The 20,867-nt window shown below is 39.7% G+C and overlaps 2 protein-coding genes across 2 annotated transcripts in view; one reads left to right on the top strand and one right to left on the bottom strand.

The window, feature by feature from the left end:
* Positions 1–8,715, top strand: part of UXT (ubiquitously expressed prefoldin like chaperone) — a 576,931-nt gene extending 568,216 nt beyond the window's left edge. The window contains exon 7 of the mRNA XM_044080282.1: positions 8,318–8,715. Within this exon, the coding sequence (XP_043936217.1) occupies positions 8,318–8,365 (48 nt within the window). The 3' untranslated portion in view covers positions 8,366–8,715. The remainder of the gene's footprint in view (positions 1–8,317) is intronic.
* Positions 8,716–10,743: 2,028 nt separating this feature from the next.
* LOC122809069 overlaps positions 10,744–20,867 on the bottom strand; it is a 553,596-nt gene continuing 543,472 nt past the window's right edge. Inside the window, exon 7 of the mRNA XM_044080283.1 lies at positions 10,744–11,068. Coding sequence (XP_043936218.1) covers positions 10,817–11,068 — 252 coding nt within the window. The 3' untranslated portion in view covers positions 10,744–10,816. The remainder of the gene's footprint in view (positions 11,069–20,867) is intronic.

A 20,867-nucleotide genomic window follows, 5' to 3' on the forward strand; every position in this document is an offset into this window, starting at 1 on the left:
AAGAATAGCAACACTTTAATTTCATTTTTGCAGAGTATGTTTTCCCCTACAGAATGATTCCCTATGCTACCACAGTTGCATCATCAACAAGAGAGTGGAGACTTAGGCCATCAAAGTAGAAAATCAAAAATGGCTACCTGAATGACCACCTCCTTTGACTGGCTAAAGCCTTAAGGGGACCAGCTGTACTAAATGATTGCAGGAAAGGCTCTTAGTTGACAGAGGGCAGGGATAAAAAGAACATTAAAAAGACCTGGATGTTTCAACCTTTTTGTGGCATTTTTGTGATATTCACTATGCCCAACAGACAATATATTGGGCTTGGATGAAATCTCACAACAGTTTTGTTTTGCCAGCCAAAATGTGTCGACAAAAAGGATGTTGATGTTTGGGAGTTTGCATTAACAAAAGTACTCCCATGTATTGTGTAATGTGTGTGTGTGTGTATACACACACGCACACACACACACACACACACACACACACACACACACACACACACACACACCATTTGTGTGTGTATAGTATTTTTCCCCCGACCATGGCAGTCCCTAAAATGTTGCACATATGCTAACATTTTCATGCAAGTACCATTTATTTGAAAACAGCTAGTAATATCTTCTTTTTCTTCTTCTAGTAATATAGCAAGTATATAACACTGTGGATGTATTTGCCTTCTTTTTGGATAGTTCACCTATGCCTTTATTTGTCTTCTTGAGTGTTAGGGACTTGGTGTCTATGAGTTAGTATTATTCACATGGAAGTCAGTCCCAGGAGAGGAGGACTTTATTTTAACCCTGTGACGTCTGTCTTCTGTAGTATAAGGAAATAGCATTAAAACTTACATTTCAAAATATGTTGCACTTAAGATAGGTTGAAAAATAACTTGTGACTGATAGTCAGCAGACATAATTAAGCAACACAGAAGGTTACATAGAGGTTTGTATACAGAATAGTGGCAGTACATCCAGTCTGTGGTCTCTAAGCAATAACTACAGACTGCAAACGTCAAGTTAAAATGTGTTAGAAAGCCCACTTAGTTGATGTAGGTCCCATTTTCTTTTTCATTTAGTCTACCCTAAAATTTTGGAATAACAGGCAATCATTTGGTGTACAGTTACTCAAACAAACCAGCTAACAACCCCCCCCCCCCCCCCAGACCAGAAGAACATTTGATCACTGAACGTACTGAATTCTGAATGCAGAATATACAGATGTGGGGATTATATGTACATAGTATCAGCATGAATATTCCTTGATGAGGGAGTAGATTGGAAACTGAAATGACCTATAAAGTTTGCTTAGGAGGTGCTGGAAGCAGCAGTAAAGAGGATGGAGTCTTAAGATAATAGGAAGACTGAAAGGACTAGAAGTTAGTATTACTCTATAGTGAGATGTGAAATTGGCATTCTCTCTGTTAGTGTGGTGCTTGCTGTGCCATAAGAAGTAGATAGGTATCAGGTTAAGAGCTGTAGAATTAGGATATAATATAACATCTGATGTTGTAAATCTTTATTCATTCCTTACTGATAGCAGTTCCGTCCTTGGAACCGACAGGCCGTTTCCAAACTCGTTGTAGCTAAAAACTCTCAGCTAAGACCTACCCATAACGCCCCTCTCATAGCCTCTTCAGATCTCGTTTGCCGCATTTGTCGTCAGACGTGCCTAGCCTCTCTCTCTCAAGCTAAGTAGAAATTTTGTATTTTTTGTGTAGTTTCTCTCAAAACTTTGTTCTTTCTAGTCAGTTTCGCTGTTTTCTTCCCTCGCCTATAACCTGCTTCTAATGCCTACCCTCTACCTTTGGTAGTTAACCTTTTACCATCGTTGGTACTGTCCCTCTCTCCTGCTTTTGGTAGGCCCTCCTTTTACCACTTGTGGTATGTCTAAATACCATCATTGCTATTCTCTCCTTTTCTTCTTTATCCTCTCAAAAAAAAAAAAAAAAAAAAAAAAACTCCCTTTTCTTTTCTCTTGTTGTTGTTTCCTTCTGGATAGCTTTGTTGTCAGTACTATGTGTGGGCGAAGGATGCCCAACTCGGACAGTCATGCTCACTGCATTTACTGTTTGGGCGTGGACCATATGAATGCTGCTTGTGACATCTGCTGTAGTTTTACCAATCGCATCTTAGCAGAGCGCAAAAACAAGTTAATTTTGAAAGGTTTAGTCCAAACGCCTTTTTCGGAAGCTCTCTCTGGATCAGAGGTCTCACCACCATCTAAAACCAAGAAACACGAGGAAAAACTGAGTCACTTGGTTCCTACATCCCCGACAGATACGGAACCGAGTCGGCACCGAGCATCTCCGGCACCCATGGCGCAGACCTCTTCAGCACCGAGCCCTGTGTCTTCCCCCTCAGTGTCATCTCTGATGTTGACTCCTATTTTGGTTCCAGCTTCAGCACCATTGGCTTCGGTGCCATCCTTGGTTCTGACACCAGCTTTGATGACCATACCTGCTTCGGCACCATCCTCGGCCACAGTGCCAGTAGCTTATTCTGCTCCACAGACTATGACCTCGGTTCCTAAGGTTGAACATCTCCCAAGAACCAGATACCGTCCAACTTATGACCCTTTTTCGGGGCACCAGTTTAGCCCCTTTCTTGGAAGACCTGACTCTCCTTCAGCAGCCTGCTATAGATCCACCAGGAGACTTTCTGAACAAGATGTAGTGTGGGTTGTGGACCAGCTTCTGGCAGCTAGGGGATTGCCCACCCCAGCTAGACCTTCCCTTCCCTTTGGCTCGGAACCCTTCACAGCGTACTCACCTGTTTATCCTCCTCTGGCCTCTACCCAGGCCCCGGAGATCTCTGTACCGATGACCACCCTGGTGCATACAGTTTCTGCTCCGACTGCAGAGTTTCTCCTGTTGGCACTGACCTCCCTTGTTGCATCGGCTCCGTTGGAGCCAGTACACACTCGGAGCAGTGTTTGGACTGTCGGCACCTTGGTACCTAGCCTGGCACTTATTTTTTTTGCTGGCACTGTCTGTCCACGGCTCCAACAGTTTCCAGTCCTCTCGGAGCTCCTCACCTGGAGGCGGGTTCCTCAGGGTGGGGTGTGACCCCGGTTCCGAGGTTGTCCTCTTTTCCGGGCTCCCATCCCTCCTCGGGCAGGTCTGCTTTCCAGGTGATGGAGAGGGTCCTTGCCTCCACAGGCTTGCAGTCGGCACCAATGGCATCGACACCAGAACCCCTGTCTAGCATGCAGCTGTCCCAACTCCCTACTTTGGGATCAAAGGCATGGGAGCTGCAAGACCTCACTTTGAAGGGAACTACTGGGGAGCCACCCCGGAAGAAATGGTGCAAGAGGAAGCACCTTGATTCCCCTGAGGAATTTATCACTGAGGACACCGATTGCGATGAGGGAGAAGGGTCCCCATGGTATCCCCCAGACGACGTCTCATTTGGAGACATTCTCAAAATCCTCAGGCAGCGGGGAGACTGGAAGTCCTCTAACCCTTCTGAGGAATTTGTGTTCTTGCAGGCCTTCCGTGCCCAGCCATCTACTTCCTGGGTGACCCCACCTGCAGATGAGCCTATAAAGCTGATCGTACAGCGTGTCTGGAAGGCCCTGGACAACGTTGAAACCTGTCCCCTGGAGGCCGAACAAAATTCTATCCACCCCTGGAGACCAGCCCAACTGGTCCAAGCAGTTGACGGTTGATTCCATGTTCATTGCGGCGGCCACCAAGAGAGAACTGGCAGAAGATAGTTCCACTGTCCATCCTCTGAACAGGGAGTCTCGGGCCATGGACAGACTAGGGAAGTAGACCTATGCCTCAACGACCTTTGCCATTCGGTCTCTGAACTATCTGGCACACTTCACTCGCCTCCAAAGAGACCTCGCAGCTAGCTACCTGTGAGTCTATCTCAAACTCCTCAATGCGTTTGATGTCTCACACCACCGAGGGGGTAGGTCGAGCTGCTGCATCTGGCATAGTCATGAGACGTCATGCTTGGATGCGTTTGTGTGATTTCACAGACCCCTTTAAATCTTCTTTCGTCAACGCGCCTGTTGACGAATCTGCACTTTTTGGTCCCAAAGTACGAGACACACTAGCACGGAGTTAGAAAGAAGGAAAGACCTTGTCTGCTGTGGGCATACGTTTTTCCACCCTCCCCCCAGAGGTCCTACTCCAGGATCCAGAGGGGAGGGAAATTGTGGTTCAAGAAATCCCAAGGATCTTTTCGTGACACTCATGGTGAGTAATCCCCCTGGGCCAGAGGGGGCAACTCATCTGGAAGACACCCCTTTTGGGGTAGAAGGGGTTTGCGTAACCAGGACGCTAGCGATTCCTTCTCCGGCCAACCCCTATCAGCACTCTTGAGCAGCGGCCCAATTGCTTTCCTCTGGAAGCAGTCGGGGGTCATTTTTCTCTGCACATACCAGCCTGGCAACTTAGTACTATCGATGTTTGGGTGCAGAGAATAATATCCAGAGGCTACCAGATACCATTCAGTTTAACTCCCAGACCCGTCAAACGAATCCCCGATGTGCCACCCAATCAGTGGGAGGTAGCAGCCTTAGAAATAGAAAAGCTGCTAAGAAAAAAAGTCATCCAACCAGTCCCACCAGACCAGAGACTATCCGGGTTTTACTCTAGGTTCTTTTTAGTGCCAAAAAAAGATGGGACTGGGGACCAATCCTGGATCTCAACCTGTTGAACAAATTTATCAAACCGGATAGTCACGGTACAGTCCACTCTCCCCTTTCTAGGGAAGGACAACTGGATGTACTCTAGATTTCCATGACCCGTATTACCACCTAAAGAAGGATCAGTGCTCCCGGAGATTTCTCCGCTTCTGGCTGGGAACCAGTCACTACCAATTCAGGTCACTGCCATTCGGTCTCCCGACAGCCCCCCCCCCCCCCGAGTGTTCATCAAATGTATGGCAGTTGTAGTAGCTCATCTTCAACTGCAAGGATTCCATGTGTTTCCGTATCTAGACGATTGGCTCTTTACCGCCTCGACCAGGAATCTTCTAACCCACAGCCACTCTTACACTCAAGGCCTTGCTCTCCACTTGGGGATTACGATCAACAAGGACAAATCTCAAATGTTCCCAACAAAAACACTGGAATTCATTAGAGCGGTCTTCGACACAACGTCCTGTCAAGCTTCCCTCCCTCCTCACAGGCTTTCAAAAATAAGACACCAGATCCAAGCCCTCCTTCCATAGACCTTTGTACAAGCATGTCTTGTACTGCAACTCTTAGGCTCCATGGCAGCTGCTGTTACCCTAGTACCACTGACGAGGTTGCACATGGGAATATTACAGTGGCTCCTTTCTTCACAATGGTCAGTCTTAACCCACCCACTCAACTACATAATATGCCTTACAAACCTTTGCAAGAAAGAAATGGTGCATGAAGCCAGAATCGAATCTTTGGTGTCAACCGTTTTGTCTCCCCCAGCCCAGGGCCACAGTGACCATGGACACTTCCCTGTTAGGGTGGGGGGGGCATTTCCAGGGAAAGACAGTCCAAGCACCTGGTCCCCCATGGAGGCCAATTTGCACATAAATGTCCTGAAACTGAGGGCAGTTCTCTTAGAGTTGCAAGTGTTCCATACATCCCTCCCTTCTGGGACCATTGCAATTCAGTCTGACAACATGTCAGTCATCTTGGTGTATCAACAGACAAGGTTGAACCAGGTCTTACCCCCCTGTGTCAGGAACCCGCCTTGAGGATTTGGCATTGGGCGATAGCTTCCAGCCGCTTTCTTATAGCAATGCACATTCCCGGGTGTTCCAACCTTATTGCGGACAATCTGAGCAGGAACATCCTGATGCCTCACAACTGGTCCCTCAGTCCTGTAATAGTGGATCGGATCTTCCGCTGCTGGGGCAGGCTTTGCTGCAATATGTTTGCTTCCCCTTTAAACAAATGCAGAAGCTACTTTGCCCTGATCCCCCCCCCTCAGTGGGAATCACCGAGGGACGCTCTAACGCACGATTGGCCCCTGGGTCTACTGTATGCCTTTCCCCCATTTCCCCTCATCCTGAAAATCCTTCAGAAAGCTCAAAGGTTAGGAAGCAAGGTGATCCTCCTTGCCTCTTATTGGCCCCGTCAAGTCTGGTTTCCTTTCCTATGGCCTCATCTGATTCACAGCCCGTGGATTCTGGATTAATCTCAAGATCTGCTTTTCTCATCCTCAGGGATTGATTCACCCCAATCTCCACAGCCTCAAGCTCACAGCTTGGTTCCTCCACTTCTAATGATTGCCAGGCTGCCTGATATCTCATCTCCCATTCGTGAGATCCTTCTGGCTTCACACAAACCTTCCACCAGGAAAATTTTTTCTAGTAAACGGACTTGGTTCTCTACTTGGGCCAAAGATCAGAACATAGACCCTTTCTCTATGCCTATTCAAAAGATCCCACTGTACCTGACTACTCTTCTACATGCAGGAGCCTCAGCATCGACAATCACTGTGCTTTTAGCAGCTATCGCAAATTTTCATAATGGATTTGATGATTCTTCTGTTATGTCATACCATCTGTGCAAAACCTTTTTGAAAGGAGTGTTACACGTTAAACCCCCTGTCAAGCCCCCCCATAGAACCCTGGGACTTGACTTTGGTACTTTAGTCATTAACAAGCCCTCCTTTCAAGCCTTCTGATTCATGTGATATAAATTTTTTTATCATGGAAGACTCTACTTCTAGTAGCACTTACCTCAGCGAGAAGAGTATCTGAGTTGCAGGCCTTGAGTGTCAAAGAGACCTTACTTGAACTTCCGCAGGGATAGAGTGTCCCTTCTTACTGACCCTTCCTTCTTGCCCAAGGTAATTTCTGGGTTTTCCATTAACCAATCTATTGACCTGCCGGTTTTCTTCCCTCAGCATTCAAACAGAGGGGAGTATCTTTTGCACACCCTTGATGTTCATAGGCAGCTTCGTTTTTATTTGGACAGGACTAAATCTTTCAGTAAAACAGATCAGTTGTTTGTGGCCTTTGCAGGACCCAGATTTGGTAAACCTGTCTCCAAAGTGACTCTATCCTCCTGGCTTAGAAACGTCATTACCTTTATCTACCATCAGAATAAACTATCCTTACCTTCCAGAATAAAGGCTCATTCTATTAGATTGATGGCTACTTCTGTGGCTTTTCATTCCAGAGCCTCTATGGATGATATCTGCGCAGCAGCCACTTGGGCAAGACACCATACCTTTATCACTCATTACAAATTGGATTTGACCTCCAGGGGACAAGCATCTTTTGGTTCTATGGTGCTCAGGAATATTCTTCCTTAGGGCCACCCAGGACTCAAGTAGCTGGGGACTTGGTCCTATCAGTAAGGAATGAATAAAGATTTACAACATCAAATAAAGAAGTTATGTCTTACCATAGTGTTCCATCTGTGTTGTAGATCTTTATTCATTCATTACTTCCCGCCCTTCTTCCCCCTGCCTGGACTCCTGGCTGACTTTAAGGGGACTCCTGGTTAAGGTACTTGCTCAGACAGAGCCTCCTACTGTTTCTCTTATTATCTCTATAATACAGGGATTGGCAAACTCGATCTGGCTGAGAGTTTTTGGCTGGTGCGAGCTTGGAAACAGCCGTGTCGGTTCCGAGGACGGAACCAAAGTCCCATCAGTAATGAATGAAAAAAGATCTACAACACAGATGGAACATTATGGTAAGACATAACTTCTTTTTACAGTGTCCATGTTTGTGTTTAGATGGCCATTGGTTAGTGATGGCCAATAGGAGGAGATAACAGAGATGGCAAAAAGAATGTGTAGGTGAGAGTTTCTTGCTTGCTGGGCTGATGGTGTACCTCTTTAACAGCCACAAATAAAGGGATTGTAAAGGCATACGTCACGTGAAGTAGTTTGAATAGACTTTCTTCCATATTTCTAATCATTTTGATGCATATCATTTTCATTGTCGTGGTGATGGAAGAATTAGTAACACAACTGCTTCTGTAAAACAGCAGTACAAACTCTGATAAAAAAAGATACATAGCCATTATAGGTTATGTTTGATGTTCTAGTAAGCATTTCCTAAAGATGTTTCTTGTTTTCTGCTTTTGGAATGGTTACCCTTCTCAGGGTAGTTTGCTATTTGGAACTTCAGAGGTGGTGGACCTTGTTGCATCTATAATTTAAAAGAAAGAAAAAAAATGAGCTGCTGCTGACTGGAGAGAGAGGCATCAGTCCTTTATATGCTGTATGTACTTGGAGCCCCTCTTAAAGATCATTAATGTTAAACATTCACTTGAATGCATTTCTGTTTTGTGTTAAGTACTTATTGCGAGTAAAATAATTGTATTTAATTCTGACTCCATGTGTTTTGTTTGATTCTGCCTTTAGGGCCTGCGGGAGCTACAGGGACTTCATGACTTACCTGATCATAAATAACTGTGAAAGAAAGGATAAGTACTGCAGATGCAGCTGCATCACGAAATCTGCTATATTTTTAAGAAAAAAACTGCTGCTGTCTTCAGCTTGACAATGCACATTCAATCTCCCTACCTGTCATTGTCAGATTGGCATTTAATGTGCATAATGATTGTAGAAAACACTGCATTTAATTGAAAATTGTAGCCTTGTGGTAATTTCCAAACAATATTCTTTGGATTGTTAATGAGTTCATTGTCTCAATTCACAGTACACGTAGTGTCTGTGTGGCTGTCGGTCATAGAGTAAGCAACGTTTATGCAAAGAAGATGCTTACGTTTTGTAATTAAAAGCAAGGAGATTCAAAAAGGCAAATGTGTTTGTGTTGTACTGTATGATATGCATGTGTGGTTTGCATCAAGCTAATGATATTTGCCACTCAGGTATTCGGAAATGATACTGGAGCATGTAATGAATCAGAAAACTGGATGCAGAGATTGTTTTGATCAAAGTGCAAGAGTCTGTAATTTAAACTGGGATGTCCAGGTTGTAGCCGTGATCTGTGTATTGTGAAGGGCTCAAAATCACTATGTTGACATGTCTAATTTAACTTTTGTGTTTTCCTGTTTTTTGACCATTTACTTTGCAAGGAGATCTATCCCTTTCTTTTGTCATACTGTCAGATTTGTTGAGTATGTAGTGCAGAGATCACTGAAATATCAGCGTGTGGTGTGGATGTGTGTCGATCCATGTTTTCATATTGTTTCTGAAAAGCAAAATTTGCTAGATTTGGTTTCAGAAGCCTTCTACAGTGCGCAGCTGTTGAGATCTTGTCTTCTGATATCCCCATCGTTAACACATTTCTGAAGGCTTTTATACTTTTATATTTGGGTTTGTGTGCACTTCCAGCTAATGCATGCTGTGACACCATATGTCAGAATAGGAGGGTCAGGTGCAGCCTTTCTGCTGTTCTTTTTTTTTCCTTTGCTTTGCTTTGCTTCTTGTGCAGTTTGGGTCTTATGCATAATTTATACCATTAGAATGATCTGTATTTGATACCTAAAACTTATAAGCCTTCAGAATGTTCCTATGGTTGATATATCATAAGCTAAAACCTATAGTGACAGTGCCTTTAGTGCCATTGGAAAAGAGTAGAATGTGAATAATAGTTACAAAGGCCAGATCTTCAGCCTGGCCTCCACAGGAGTTGGAAAAGCTTGAGACGTAAATCATTGAGGAGGATAGCACCTGTTGATGGTAGCTTGTGGTAGAAAGCCCTTTGCGTGATCCCTTGCCAGTGAGTGCAGAAGATGAGTGACTAGAGGCCAGATGCCATCCAAAGCCATCCCCTATGGGAGTCTATCCAGACATGGTTTCATGTTTGCTGGAAGTCATGAGCTGTCCCTTGACCAGTCATTAATTTTCTGGCACCTGTATTCTACAGACAAGTTAATGGGGAGTTACATCTCCAGTAAGTACTTTACTTTTTCCTCTGTGATGTCAGCACATGATCCTCCCACTTTTGTGGTTATAGAGCACTGTCTTGCTTTCTATGTGCTCTTTATGACTAGGATTTGGGGGATGCAAAAGTTCTTTAATCTTGAGACAAGACAAATATTGAAACATCCAGTTTTCAGATGACCCCTTCAGGCTTACAAAGTCCACCATAGACTTGCATTCCTTCTCTGTCTTCTTGCCAGAAGCTGTTAAATCATTATTTGTGAAAGAAGGTTGAGGATCTATGAGTCCTCTCCTCCCCTCATGGAAGTGGCCTTTGAGGATCCCATTTTTGCAGTCTGGGAGCACTCATATTTGGCCCTTTCTTCTCCCAAGTAGATGGATACCTTCTGTAAACCTCTAATGGAGTGAAATAACAATCTGATAAAAACATAACATGGTCTGATAACTTTTCCCCATACCTGATGATGAGCAGGAATCTAAGACTTTGGAAAGAGGAGCATGTTTAACTCTGTTGTGTCTGCTGACACCTCTGACATCAAAAGAAATGGTGAAAAGTTAGTTTTTGTAAGGGAAATAACTTTTATATCTGCCCTTTTTGTTTTTAGATGCAACTGTTAAAGGCACTCTAGATGTCATATCAAATGGCACAATGGGTGTAATGAGCATTTAGGTAAAAGGTAAGGTAGTAAAGCAGCATTATGAAGTAAGCAGATTTCAGCAAATTGGTTTACAGACTTCCAGTCACAGCGTGAGCCATAGGCGCTAGTTTGCATATTTGAAACAGAAAGAAGTTTACATGGTAATAATGTGAATGATTATCAGGCCTCATAAGATTAAAATTGTAAATCTTTGATACAGTAGAAACAGGTATTCAGGTGTAGCTGTAAATGCATTCCAGTAGCAGATAAAATAGTCTCAAAATGTTAAATGCATTAAGGTAGCACATTTTTAATAACATCAGCTGGAAGGACACCATAGACAGGCAACAGATATGTTGAAAAAGTTCTGAAACTAAAAGATTGAATTACTAAATTTTCCTGAAATGGGTTTTATGGGTTCCTCTGTTATATTCCCTTCCGCCACCATGGACTGAAAGGTTATTAATGTCCTCTGTGGCTGTTTCGGTATCCAATCCTGACAAGTTAAAACATATTCTTTGGATTTGTGAATTTTTCTGGAAGGTTCTTCCTGAGAGCCAGGGAAAGAGACCCGCTGTGTAGGATCAAGTGCCATCTGGAAATCTGTCTTCTTTTGGGAATGTCCCTAGAAAAAAAAAAAGGTTAGATGTTGCTCATCTAAGGACACTGTCTGTTCATAAGGATGATTTTCTTATTTTTGGCCAGGAGTTTATTGCAGGCTTTCTTTCCTGAAGAGGAGAAATCCATACCAGACAGAATATTGGGTAAAGAATTTCCTGAGGAAAATGTCATAGGAGACTGACATAGACCCAAGACAGAGCTTCTTCTCCTGCAGATTCTCAATCCCGACTGATTCAGAGGAAAGTTAGTCCTCTCCTGCTTCTTAGAAGAGTTCTCTTTTTTTCTGACACAATTTTCAGGGTTAATGAAGTATTTTTGTGGGAACAAGTTGATGTTTCCCCTGAACTGAAGAGATTTGATATGTCTTGAATGGATATGCCACATGCTACACCAGTTCCTCCTGTAATGCCCTCGTTAGAGAATGTGTTACAATCTGCCTGCAATAACTCTCTATTTTCAGTCCCTAAAAAGGCAGACTTTATAAAGCACCTCTAACTGACAAATTCCTAATTGTGTAGACAATTTGAGAAATTGTTCTGCTTCACTTCCTTCAGAAGGTAGGTCTAATCTGAATAATATTATTTCTAACCTGTCTTTTGTGTCTAAACATGCTTTGAAGAGTGTGTATGATTGTGCAGAAACTTTGTCTAGAGCCACTGCTACTGGTTTGAGAAGATGTGCTTGGGTACATAATCTGAACTCTTCTGATGAGTTAATGTCTTGAGATTTTAAGCGCTACTTTAGATAGGGGTTTGGTTTGGCCCTTCTGCTTCTCAGGTTCACAATTTGATGAAAGAGGGAAATTGATTTAGGGGATTGATAAGATTTCTCAGACCCGAGTCTTACAAATCCTGTGCGTCTTTCAAAAGACAAAATGTGCAATTCCTGCATGTGCTAACAAACTGGAATCAAAAAGGAAGGAGGACTGTAAAAAACAGTCATTCTGATGATAAATTCTGTCCCCTTTTCTGAAAGGATCCCTATGCCAGCATTTTTCTATAAAACTGTCCAAAAAATTACTCTCAGGCTTCTCCTTTGGCAACAGATTGATGTTCATCGTGTTACACTGCTGCAGTCATTACACTTGGGTTATTCTGCTGTCAGGCGGTCCTGCAGTCGGCCAAAGTTCCAAAGTCTTGGTCCAGCGTCGGTTGCTGTTGCCTCTTCCCTGACGTCAGTGCGCCAGGGGTATATAAGATGCATCCGACGCCATTTTCTTCAGTCTTTCTTGCTGCGCGGTGCCCGAAGCAGAAGCAGTTCGCAAGTGCCGGTCGGCCGACTCCTGAGATTTTCGAAGTCGAATTTCAGATCTGAAGTCTTCAATAAAGTTAAGTACCCTGTTGGGGAAACTTTTTTCTTTACTCAGACCAATGTCAGAAAAAGTTAATAATTGTATTTCTTGTGGATTCCATGCCTAGGCCCTGATCACGACATCACGAATGCACTATAAAAAGACGTTTTGATTTTGCTTTGCACTACTTTGGCCGAAGGTTCAATTATACTATGCCGTCGGATCAACTGATGACCGCAATTCCGAAAAAATGCAAAGAGAAGGATAAAGACAGGCATCCGAGGTCCAAAACCGACGATGAAACCTCTTCTAGGCCAGTCGCCGGTTCTCATTGAGGCTCTTTTGCAGCCCCTGACACCCACTACCTCAGAGCCACAGGCCGCCTCCGACTCCCACATGGAGACAGCTAGGCCTCTGGAAAGTAAAGGTATTGGGCCTACGGAAACTAACCCCTCAGATGGGTCTGGAGCCACTGAGCAGGCATCAGCTTCTGAGGGTGTTTACAGACCTTCACAACTTACCATTAAAGACAAAGAAGCAAGTATAGCATTCTCCTGGACAGTCCTCCATGCCTAAGAAACAGATGCTTAAAATGGCCGAAGACCTCATTACTCTAATCAGGGGTTCCCATCCCCCTCCAGAGAAAAGGCCTAGGCAGGATACAGACTATGATTCCTCTGATCAGGTTTCTATTTCCTCTGATTCCTCTTCAGACCAGGGATACTCTCTACCCCCCTATGAGGACTCTGATGCTGAAGAATCTATCCCTTCAGCCTCTCCTCCTGAGGAGTATTCATTTGGGGAAACTTTACATACCATGAGGGAGCATTTCCATTGGGAAAGTCAGGATTATTCAGAATCCAAGAAAAGGCTCAGGGATTTCCTTTTATTGCCTCAGCACAGGCCCCTGGCTATTCCGCCTGTGCTAGATATTGTGTTCTCTGAATCCAGCTTCTCTCCTGATTCTTTGCCCCCTGCACCAGCCAAGCCAGATAGGTATTATAGAGTCCCTGACTCTCACAAGTTTCTTTATAAAAACCCTTCTGCTGATCCAGAAACTATTTCCCAGGGTCCAAAAGGGATTAAGGCTTCCATTGCAAAAAATCCAGTACCCTCTGACAGAGATTCCAGAGCTTTGGATAGATGGGGGAAGAAAGTTTACACTTCGACAGCTTTAGCAGTAAGGGCTTTAAATTGCCAGTTTCACATGCTTACGTACCAACAATATTTAATGGCTCAGTTAAAACAGAAAATGCTTGCAAGCTCAGAAGCTCCTGACTGTAAAGAAATGCAGGATTTATTGCATGCAGTTGAACAGGTGGGAAAACATACTCTGCAATGTGGTTTTGATTCTTTAGAGGCCTCTTGTAGAGCCGCAGTTACAGGTTCTGTGATTCGAAGACATACTTGCTTAAGAGAACAGAGTTTACCTGATCATGTTAAGGCAAAATTATTGGATGCTCCTTTACAGCATGATACCATGTTTGGTGTCAAGGCAGAAGAGGTGTTAAAGAAAATGGAGGATAAAGCAAAATCTATGCAGTCAAGGATTTCTTACAGGTACAGCCACCTCGATTTAATAGAAATTGGCCAACAAAGAATTGGTCCTTTCCAGTGTCAGACAGGCCACAGAGAGGCAGATACAGATGCCCAAGAGGCGGACCTCAACCCCAAGGCACTAACAGATGACAGTGGGGCACCTCAACCCCAAAAGGAGGTGAGGACAAGTCTCAACCTTACAGGAAACAGTCCCAATGACTTCCCCCTTCGTACGCCAAGCACTTCCCTTTTGGCAGCCCCCTTAGGGGGAAAACTAGCACTTTTTTCTCAAAACTGGCAAACAATCACCCAAGACAAATGGGTTCTGAATATTGTGTCTCAAGGTTACAGGTTCCACTTCCATACTTTACCAAGGCTAAAAGGAATGCCAGACCTGCCACAGAATCAATGGGCAGAGGCACAAAAACAAATTTCAGCCCTCATGGATATGAGAGCTATTCAAAAAGTACCACAACAGGAAAAAGGACAAGGATTTTACTCAGGACTCTTCCTGGTCCCCCGAAAGGACAAGGCCTGGAGGCCCATACTAGACCTTTCAATTCTAAATACTTACCTGGATATTCCGAAATTCAAAATGCTGACATTACGACAGCTTCTACCCATGCTGGGCAAGAAGGCTTGGCTTGTTACTCTGGACCTCAAAGAGTCATACCAGCATGTCCCTATCTGACAAAATTGCAGAAGATTCCTCAGATTCAAAGCTGGTACAAAACACTACCAATTCTCTGCACTGCCCTTTTGCTTATCTACTGTGCCCAGGGTCTTTACAAAGTGCCTGGCACCAGTAATTGCATTTTGCAGACAAAAGGGAATTCAAATATATCCATACCTGGACGACTGCCTCATTCAAGCAGAGAGAAAGGACATTCTTTTACAGCATCTGGCGTTTGTAAAAAGGTTGCTAATTTCTCTAGGGTACACAATAAACTAAAAGAAGTCAAAACTTGTGCCCTCACAACAGATTATATTCCTGGGTGCCAGCTTAAATACAACGGCCAAGATGGCTTATCTCACGCCAGACAAATTCAATTAACTCAGTATTTTCAATTACTGGCAAAAAGTCCCATCTCCCTGCAAGAAAAATTCTGCAGACCCTGGTATTCATGGCATCCTGCATACTACTAATACCATATGCCAGACTGCATATGAGGAAATTAGAATGGTACCTAAAAAGTGTTTGGACTCAACACTCTCACAGTTTAGAAGCAGTAATACCAATAATTCCCTGCCTACAGCAGGAGTTTCGATGGTGGGCACAGGCATGTCACCTAAACAAGGGTCAGCCTTTTACCCTACCCACAACTAGGCAGACTCTAACAACAGATGCTTCGGATTACGCCTGGGGATCACACATGGCAGGAAAATGCATTCAGGGCAAGTAGACCACAGACCAGATACATCTTTACATCAGTCAAAAAGAGATGTTGGCTATTCAAAATGCCCTAACAGCTTTCAAGGACCTTCTGCATCCAGGACAATTATTATTTTTTTTTCAAAACAGGTTTATTGTTTTAACATATAAGAGAAATATCATAACAATTTTATACAAGTAATTAAAATAGGTATTATTATAATATTCAACAAAACAACTAAAGTATTTACAAAGACATCCACTCCAATCAGATCAATTAATTAAACTAAAATACCATGCTACTGAAATTAGAATTTTTTTAACAAATTTTGTAAATTATCCCATACAATATAGTAAGATGTTTTTCTATTTGTTCTTGTCCTAATTGTGTTTATTTCCATATGGCACACTATATTCATAACATTTTTAAATTCATTGAACGAAGGAGGTGTATCTGAAATCCAATTTCTAGTTATTTTCCTAGCCACTGCTAGAATAGACCATAACAAGGGAAGCTTAACCTTTTTAACACTTTGAGGTACAGGTGTGTTGAATAATATAAGAGATTTAGAAATAATGAAATTATCTGTAAAAGAGCCTGCAAAATTCATTAATTGACTTCCAGTATTCTTTCAATTTTATACAGTCATAAAACATATGAGCCCAGTCAGCATTAATTTCTACATTACATCTCTTACATAAATTACCTTTATTATTTATTTTATTCATCATCAAAGGTGTATAAAAAGATCTATGTAAAAATTTCCATGTATAAAGTCTCCAGACAATGGAAGACGTAGTTCTATAAGCAGATTCCAATATATATTGTTTATCTTGTTGATTTGGTGGGTCCCCATTAATAGAAGTAAAATAATTCCAGTATGAATCTACACTGTAAAAAGTTTCTTGTCTGATAATTTTATGTATGTATGAAAGTTTACCTTTATCAGAAACTTTGTTGTAAATTTAATATCAAGTAATCAATCAGTGTTGGAATAGATTCTTTAACTGTTATAGACATTAGATCTATTTTATTAATGAGATGTTGTCTAAAGGTCTGAACCTCTAACCAGCAAGTTTCTCTTAGATCAAATTCTTGTTTTAAGAAATCTAGATTTTTAACTTTATTATCAGATATCAACTGATACCAGTACTTTAGATCATTATCTATAGCTAAATGAGTTCCTTCAGAAGTAGATGATAAAAGCATACCCTGAGTATACATTATAGGGAATACAATAAAATTCCATTCCCTATACTTAGGGTGCATGAATATAAAGTTACGATAGCTAATAATAATATTTAATGGGTAACAAACCATATGTTTAGGTGTAATAGGTGAAGTACAAAATTCCTTTAGTAACTATAACATGGAGTTATTTACAATCATATTTTTATGTGTTAAGGGGATTTTCATGAAGTGCATACTAATTAGCTCCCAATAATCTTTCCATTTTGCGACATATGACTGATCTATTAATAAAGTAATCTCTTTTACAATAGAAGAGATAGTATATAAATTAAAGTCTGGAAAAGAAATACCCCCTTGAGACCAGCTATTAGTATGTTTCTTTAATGCAATCCTAGGTCTATTAGGTGCCCATAGGAAGTTTAACATTAGTGTATTCAGTTTCTTGATAATTATTTTTGTAGGTGGAAGTATTATTGATTGTTTTAAGTATAAAATCTTGGGGAATATTATCATTTTAATAATTGTAAGTCTCTCCTCCATAGTAAAAAACATATTATTCCAGGTATTAAAAAGATTTTGTATATTAAGAAAACAGGTATTATAATTATTATATATAATAGATTTAATATCTTTAGATAGTATTATACCTAAATAAGTTATCTGACCTGAATTGGGTACATATTTAGTAAAATCACTAATGAGAATATTTTTTCTTGTATATATAGGTAGTATTTTAGTTTTTTCTTCATTGAATATTAAACCAGAAATACTTTTAAAATTCATCATTTTATCAAATAGAGACTGCATAGAAGAATTAGATCCTGCTGATGTAATTAGAACATCATCTGCAAAAAGTTGAATTTTGGATGTTGTATTTTCATCTATTTCAAAACCCTCTATGTCAGTACTGTTTCTGATCAAATTAGCCCAAAGCTCCATTACTAAAGTGAAGAATAGTGGAGAAAGTGGACATCCTTGTTTTGTACCTTTAAGAATGGGTATTTTTTGTGAAACACGTGTTCCTACCTTAATATAAGCCAACGTTCCTTTGTATAAATGCTCAATTAGATTTACAAATGCATCTGAGAAGTTTGTGCACTTCATTAAGGTAAACAGATAGTCCCAACTTACTGAATCAAATGCTGAACTTATATCAAGACTAATAAGTGTTAAATCTTTCTTTTTCCTATTTGCAAAATCTATTAATGTTAAAGGTCTTCTTATATTATCAAAAGTATTTCTATTTACAATGAAGCCTGTCTGATCTATATCTATAATGCCGGGAATGATTGTCTTCAATCTATCAGCAAAAGTACTCATAAACATTTTATAATCAACATTAAGTAATGAGATGGGCCGATATGAAGAACATCTAGTTGGATCTTTATTAGGTTTTAAAATTGGCGAAATAAATGTATATTGCCAAGATGGGGGGGGTTATTAACTCAGTTTGGGCCAAAATAAAAACCTTATGTATTAATGAATATGTACGTTTAGAAAGGATTTTATATATCTCTGGTATAATACCATCATTACCCGGTGCTTTGTTTGATTTAAGCTTATTTATTTGTGTAATAACTTCTGTATATGAAATACTCTTGTCCAATAGTTTAATCTGTTGTTTATTAAGCTTTTTATTCATGTTTGTGGTTATAAACTCCTTTATTTTATCTTTAGGTTCCATGTTAATGTTATTATGGTTAATTTTGTGAAAGTGATTTCTAAATTCATCTAGTATTTCTGGTATAGTGGAAACATTCTTCTTTTTCCTTAGAGAAAAGATTTCTTTGATATGGTTTTGTTTATTCAACCTTTTTGTTTTATTTTTAAGTCTATGTAAGTATTTGGGGCTTATTGAATAAGACAAAAACTTGTATTTCTCTAAAGTTATTTTAACTTTATGAGTTAAAATTTCTTTGTATTTCTCATTAAGTTTGTTTATTTCTTCAATAACTTTCTTGTCCATAATATTTTATTTATTATTATGTTTATAAGAGTCTAATTTACTTTGAATATCTAACAATTCCTTATCCCAAGATTTCCTTTTATTATTATACCATCTAATACTTTGTCCATATAGATATGATTTTAAGGCATCCCAAACATAAACAATGGAGACTTCAGGAGTATTATTTATGTCTAAAAATGTTTTACTTCTGAAAGTATATATTCTTTATAGTCTTTTAGTTGAGTTAAGTATGCTGGTATCCTTTTGATCTGAACATTGAGTATTTTTTATCATGAATTCAAAAAAATTGTATTATGATCAGATATAGGACATGAAATGATTTTGGAATTAATTAAATCTGTTACCATCTGGTTAGAAATAAAGACCCTATCTATTTTTGAATAAGTTTTGTATCTGTTAGAAAAAAGGTGTATGGTAATGATTTTGAATCTATCTGATTATTAATATCATTCAAATGATAAGAATTAGCAAAATCATTTAAATGTTTTGCATTAGATGTAATTCTTCTTTTCCTATAGTGGTAGTATCACTTTCATGTAGTATACAATTAAAGTCACCAGCTAAAATAATATCTCCTATAGAGAATGATATGATCTTATCAAGATGATGTTTCACTGTATTAATACCAATTCCAGGTATCCAATATACATTAATTAAAGTGTAAGTCTTCCCATTAATTTGTATTGTAACCATACAAAACATTCCTTTGTCATCCTGATAAGACTTAATGGTTTTAGGAATGGGCATACTTTTATTCCATAAAATAGCCACTCCTCTTTTTTCTGAGTGTGCTCTGAACTAACCAATACTGTATATTTGTTTGTGGCTAGTTTATCAATATCTTTTTCAAGAGATGGGTTTCTTGCAGGAAGACTAAGTTGGCCTTATGTAAATTAATGTATCTTATTAGGCTTGCCCTTTTACATGGATTATTCAATCCATTAATGTTTAAAGAAATTCCTTTTAAAGATGTCATTTGGCATTTTTAAAACTTAAGAATCTTATGATCAAAATAACAAATAACAAGATAAGTAATGTTACATCTCCTCCTTTAGGTGTAGCTTTAAATATAGCTGTATTTATTGAATCTCTTATGGGATTTTGTATAGGATTCAATTTTGTTTGTAGTGACAATGAATGTACAAAATATATTGTGGATGTCAAAACTATATACAAATAACAATGAACAAGTGAAAATAATGCAAGGATTAAACCTTGCATCCAGCCTGGAGTTATAAACTCCAACTTAGAGTAGTATTTACCACTCAAGTTAACCCCCTACGCTAAGCAGCAGTACCTCAGCTACCACCTTATCAATTTAATACTAGTTATATTTAACTGAGGTTAACAGTTTTCAATTCAATTATCTAGCAAGACAAGACTACACATTTGGTAAAACAGCATCATATAAACTAAAATAAACCTTTTTTTAAAAAAAAAACTGTTCATACTACTATATACATCCATGTAGTATAAAACACTTGTATTCAAATAGCATTCAAATAATCTTGATGTTAGAAATCAAGAGGAGAGAAAAATAAGTTCTAACATTCATTTAAATCAAAAACTTTGGCTAGTATGATTCAGACATTACATATATTAAGATGCATCTATTTTCTGTCATGTAAATGCAATTAACAGCTTCCAAAAAAAATTGAATTGCTTGTATATGAGCATTTACTCAAACTCATTATTGTCAATAGAATAAAATATTGTATTCATAGAAATTGTTATAAATCATACTGCATAGTTATGCAGATTCTCAGAAACACTTATATACATATATACATACACACACACACACACACACACACACACACACATACACACACACACACACACACACACACATATATATATATATATATATATATATACACACACACACACATATATATATATATATATATATATATATATATACACACACACACACACACACACACACACACACACACACACATACACACACACACATATATATATATATATATATATATATATATATATATACATACACACACACACACACACACACACATACACACACACACACATATATATATATATATATATATATATATATATACACACACACACAGACACACACACATACACACACACACATATACATATATATATATATATATATATATATATATATATATATATATATATGTATATGCATACACATACGCACACACATACATACACATACACACACATACATAAACACACACACACACACACACACACATATATATATATATATATCTGATCTCACTGAGTTGTGTCCTTGCTGAGCACTATCCTACTTGCTGTCCCTACAATAAATCTGTCTGCTTTATACAAAATAATGCACAGCAAACACATTTTAGTAACCAGATTTTACAATCATGCTATACTACTGCTTTAAAATATATCACATGACAATTTCTTC

This window comes from Protopterus annectens, chromosome 8.part0 (genome assembly GCF_019279795.1).
Source record: "Protopterus annectens isolate FY-2018-M chromosome 8.part0, PAN1.0, whole genome shotgun sequence".
Taxonomy (NCBI): domain Eukaryota; kingdom Metazoa; phylum Chordata; order Ceratodontiformes; family Protopteridae; genus Protopterus; species Protopterus annectens.